Source organism: Meles meles, chromosome 4 (genome assembly GCF_922984935.1).
Source record: "Meles meles chromosome 4, mMelMel3.1 paternal haplotype, whole genome shotgun sequence".
NCBI lineage: Eukaryota > Metazoa > Chordata > Mammalia > Carnivora > Mustelidae > Meles > Meles meles.
The window spans coordinates 29,589,619-29,594,011 of record NC_060069.1 but is presented as its reverse complement, the minus strand read 5'-3'; the positions used below and the strand labels follow the sequence as shown (position 1 = coordinate 29,594,011).

Here is a 4,393-nt window from a genome sequence, read left to right as displayed (position 1 = left end):
AGAGTAAATAGTGTTAATGCTTCTAAGAGAAGCATTTATGGCAATTTTTTGTACTAGTTTTGCAACTTTTCTGTAAATTTGAATTACTTTAAAACAAAATGTTAACAGAATTGCTGGATTACTTAGGCAGAGAAAAAAAAATCTAGTTAAGCCATGAGTAACATTTAAACAAAATTCTGAAAATACTTAGTAACGGAAGGAAAAATGGAATAATGTTAAAAGAAAAATGGAATGTGGACAGAGTTACAATGAAACACACGGGTTCTGTGCTCTTCTTCACCCTAAAGTCGTAAAAGATAACCGGCCTCCCGCTAGACATGGCATATCACCGAAGCTACTCTCACTACTAGCCTTTGCAAAACTGCAGAAAACTTCCGACACACTCCCGCCCTGTTTTCCCAGTGAGCATGCGCGTGCGTATGCACGTATGGCCCTAACCAATAGGTGCCCACGCCGGCAGCTCGTTAATCAAAGGGGCGGGGCGCCCTTCTACACATGCGCACGGTCGGGCGGGCCTTCTTCCTTCTCGCCGAACGCCGCCAACATGGTGAGTATTACTGTTTGAGGCTCCTGGTGTGGAGGCCGTGCTGCTCCACTTCCGCCTGGTAGGGGGAACGAAAGCTTGGAACGACCCCTGTCGGGTCTTAGGTAGCGTGCGGTGAGGGTTCCTGGGCGGGTGGAGCACGGAGTTTAGGAGCTCTCCTGGTTCGCCGCCGACGAGCGCGTGGAGGGCCATGCAGGCCCGGCACGCCTTGGGCCTCGGGAGCGCGCCGTGGCCGCCAGAGCTGGAAAGCTGGAGCGACCCGGGGCGTACCGGGTTCCAACCGGCCTGGGTCTTTGGAGGCTCCATATGCCTGAAGGCCAGCGGGAACGCGGCTTTTGCCGCTGCTGGCTCTGCGTATTTTGCCCATCTATCAGGTCGTCCCTTGGCACTTGGGCGTGTTCCCCCTACGTTCTTTTTCGCTATGCTTAGTTATACTGCTTGTGACCTGCAAAACTTTATAAACTAAAGAGTATTTTTATTAAGTCTCACTCTGTCCCTTCTTCTCGATTTTAGGTGTTCAGGCGTTTCGTGGAGGTTGGCCGGGTGGCCTACGTCTCCTTTGGGCCTCATGCCGGGAAGCTGGTCGCAATTGTAGATGTTATTGACCAGAACAGGGTAAGTGTAAGGAAAAGTGTCAATTTCACGTGCTAATGACTGATATGCAGCGTAGATGGTAATGGTACTTTTCCCAGCGGTCCTCTAAAGTAGGACTGTTATGGGTGGTAGGTTTATTTTACCATAGAGGAGACAGGCAGGGCAAAATGGGGATTTCAAGCACAGGCTTGAGCTGGCCAGTATCACTGAGTTTGAGTATTAACTTTGCCACTTAACCTAACCAGACCTTTTAACTAATTACGGGTTGAAACATTGGGGAAGTTTAAAGGCATTCATACACGTGAACTGAGTTCAGAATAAAGCCAGGCACATAGCTCTCAGTGCCCTTGTATGCTGTTGTTGGGAACATAAGGATTAAAGACTTAAAAATTGTCCAGTAAGTTACATGTTGTTAGGTTATAGGGTACACTACTAATAATAGTTTCATCTTAAGTAGTTGAGATTTGGTGATTCTGGAAGGACAGACACATAGAAGATGTGCTTGAGTTGCTGATTTGTTATGCACTGAAATTTTTTGATCTTACTTGTTCTAGGCTTTGGTTGATGGACCTTGCACTCAGGTAAGGAGACAGGCTATGCCTTTCAAGTGCATGCAGCTCACTGACTTCATCCTCAAATTCCCTCACAGGTAACTATCCACCAGCCAATGTCCCTCTCCCAGCTTTTCTTGCTTAGTAAAAATTTGTTTAGTTTAATTCAAAACTGTTTTGCTATCTTGTTTGTTTCTTGAGAATGGGGTATACAGCGTTGAAGAGTAATAGCAATTTTAGAAGAGGGATTTTCAGTATAGAAATGGGGGGCCATTGTTTACTCTTTTTTTTTTTTTTTTAAAAGATTTATTTTTTTGACAGATAGAGATTACAAGTAGGCAGAGAGGCAGGCAGAGAGAGAGAGGAGTAAGCAGGCTCTCAGCCAAGCAGAGAGCCCGATGCGGGGCTCGATCCCAGGACCCTGGGATCATGACCTGAGCCGAAGGCAGAGGCTTTAACCCGCTGAGCCACCCAGGCGCCCCGCCATTGTTTACTCTTAAAATGTCCTGTGATTATCTTCCACCCTTTCAGTTCTCTGGCTTTGTCTTTATCCAGATTTGCCATCCTTTTTCTTGCCATCTTTCAGGATTTACACAACAAAGACCTCCCTAAGGAATTCTGGTAGACATACTTTAGTCACCTTTAGTTTCAGAACAAAAATACTAATTATTTTCTCTCACAGTACTAGCTGCCATCAGTTGAGCTTTTAGTGTGTGGCAGTTAAGTATTTGACGTATACCATCTAGTTTTGACAGCTATTGAGGAAATCAGTAGTGATTCTTTCTTGATGTGATGTAAATTATGGAAGTTAAAACGCTGTGGTGGTTATTTTTGGGCTGTTTTAGCTACAGTGGCAGTCGCAGTAGAACGTGTTGGTACATGTACTGCTGGTTTATTTTTTAAGCATGCAGGGTTTTGATACTTGAAATATTTGAAAGAAACTTCAAAATGGTTATAATTAGACGTGATGTTTGGCCACATCTTTTTTAGCGTTGTATGGGAGGCCTGAGGATTAGTTTTACGTCATTCTTTATGTAAAGGAAATTGCTTACTGCATATCCACTACAGTAGAGTGATGTTATATACAAGATCAGAGGTGATTTTTAAATACAGAAAATGAGCTGGTTTGCATTTTCTATTAAAATGGTGTATTTGAGGAGCTCCTGGCTGCCACAGGCAATAGAACATGTAACTCTTGATCTTGGGAGTTGTGAGTTCAAACCCCGTGTTGGACCTAGAGCTTACTTTAAAAATCAGGGGCACCTGGGTGGCTTAATCGGTTAAGTGTCTGCCTTTGGTTCAGGTCATGATCTCAGGGTCCTGGGATAGAGCCCAGTGTTGGACTCTGTTTCTCCCTCCATGTTCTCTTTCTCAAATAAATAAAATCGTGTTTGGGATTATGAGACATCCTGGTTTAGTGAACAGCGTTCAAGTTAGTAAAACACGAGATATGTGGTGTATGTTGTCAGCCTAAAGTTGGAAGTAAAATGAATGGGAAGGGTATTTTTGGCATTGTTTTGCTGATGCTTTTTAACTTACGGGGTATAAATTGTGCTTTCAGGGGGCTCAAAGCTGTCCTTGAATCTATGTGGCTTCAAAGCTGATTCCTTAATCTGATCTTGGCTCTTTCCTAGTGCCCGCCAGAAGTATGTCCGACAAGCCTGGGAGAAGGCAGATATTAATACAAAATGGGCAGCCACGAGATGGGCCAAGAAGATTGAAGCCAGAGAAAGGGTAATAGCTTCGGGTCATTTGAATTGTGACCTTTTCTTTTTTGGAGGGGTGATAGGTGGTATGAGCGATTATTTATTTACTTTATTTTTAACAGAAAGCTAAGATGACTGATTTTGATCGTTATAAAGTCATGAAGGCAAAGAAAATGGTAAGTTTTTAGATTATTACAAGATTTTTATATTCTTACCCCTAACTTGTCTGAGAATTCTGTCTGCCCAAGTTTGGTAGACTACTCTTGAATTCATAGGGGGTTTTGACATAAAGTTTATTTCCTTGCACGTGCATTCTGTACATATAGGATGAACAGCAAAATAGTTTTTTGTGTGCATACATAATAAAAAATGTATTGACATTTTTCAGAGGAACAGAATAATCAAGCTTGAAGTTCGGAAGCTACAGAAAGCAGCTCTCCTGAAAGCTTCTCCTAAAAAAGCACCTGCTACCAAGGGTGCGGCTGCAGCAGCTGCTGCGAAGGTTCCAGCCAAAAAGATGGCTGCTGCAGGCAAGAAGGCTCCAGCCCAGAAGGTTCCTGCCCCAAAAGCTGCAGGCCAGAAGGCAGCACCTCCAAAGGCTCAGAAAGGTCAGAAAGCTCCAGCCCAGAAAGCGCCTGCTCCAAAGGCATCTGGCAAGAAAGCATAGAAACCATAGAGCCTTTTAAAGACAAGTAATAAAGGTTGTTTTTGACATGCTGGCGAGTGTGCTTGATCTGTGACATAAAGTATTTTGCTAGGGTCGGGATTATGGAGCAGGTTGATAGGATTGTTAATGTTATCGTTAGAGAATTGGTTCTTTAGCCCCAATCTGTCCAGAGTCAGTATAAAGCCATCATAAAATCATAACTAGTGTGCTTATGGGAAATGGATCATTTAGAGCTCCCAGTGAGTTTTTCTCCTTTATAAATATACTTCGTATAAATACATCCCAGCAGCTTTTCCAAGACAAGTAAACAAAATACATTATGGTATGATAA

The 4,393-nt window shown here is 43.4% G+C and overlaps 1 protein-coding gene across 1 annotated transcript; it reads left to right on the top strand.

Annotated features, from left to right (window-relative positions):
- The first annotated feature begins 483 nt into the window (after window positions 1-483).
- On the top strand, window positions 484-4,112 carry RPL14 (ribosomal protein L14). The gene is made up of 6 exons (XM_046001422.1): window positions 484-547; window positions 1,058-1,159; window positions 1,693-1,787; window positions 3,324-3,423; window positions 3,518-3,571; window positions 3,784-4,112. The coding sequence occupies exons 1-6, from the start codon at window positions 545-547 to the stop codon at window positions 4,060-4,062; spliced, it is 633 nt and encodes a 210-aa protein (XP_045857378.1). The 5' UTR covers window positions 484-544; the 3' UTR covers window positions 4,063-4,112.
- Window positions 4,113-4,393: the final 281 nt, after the last annotated feature.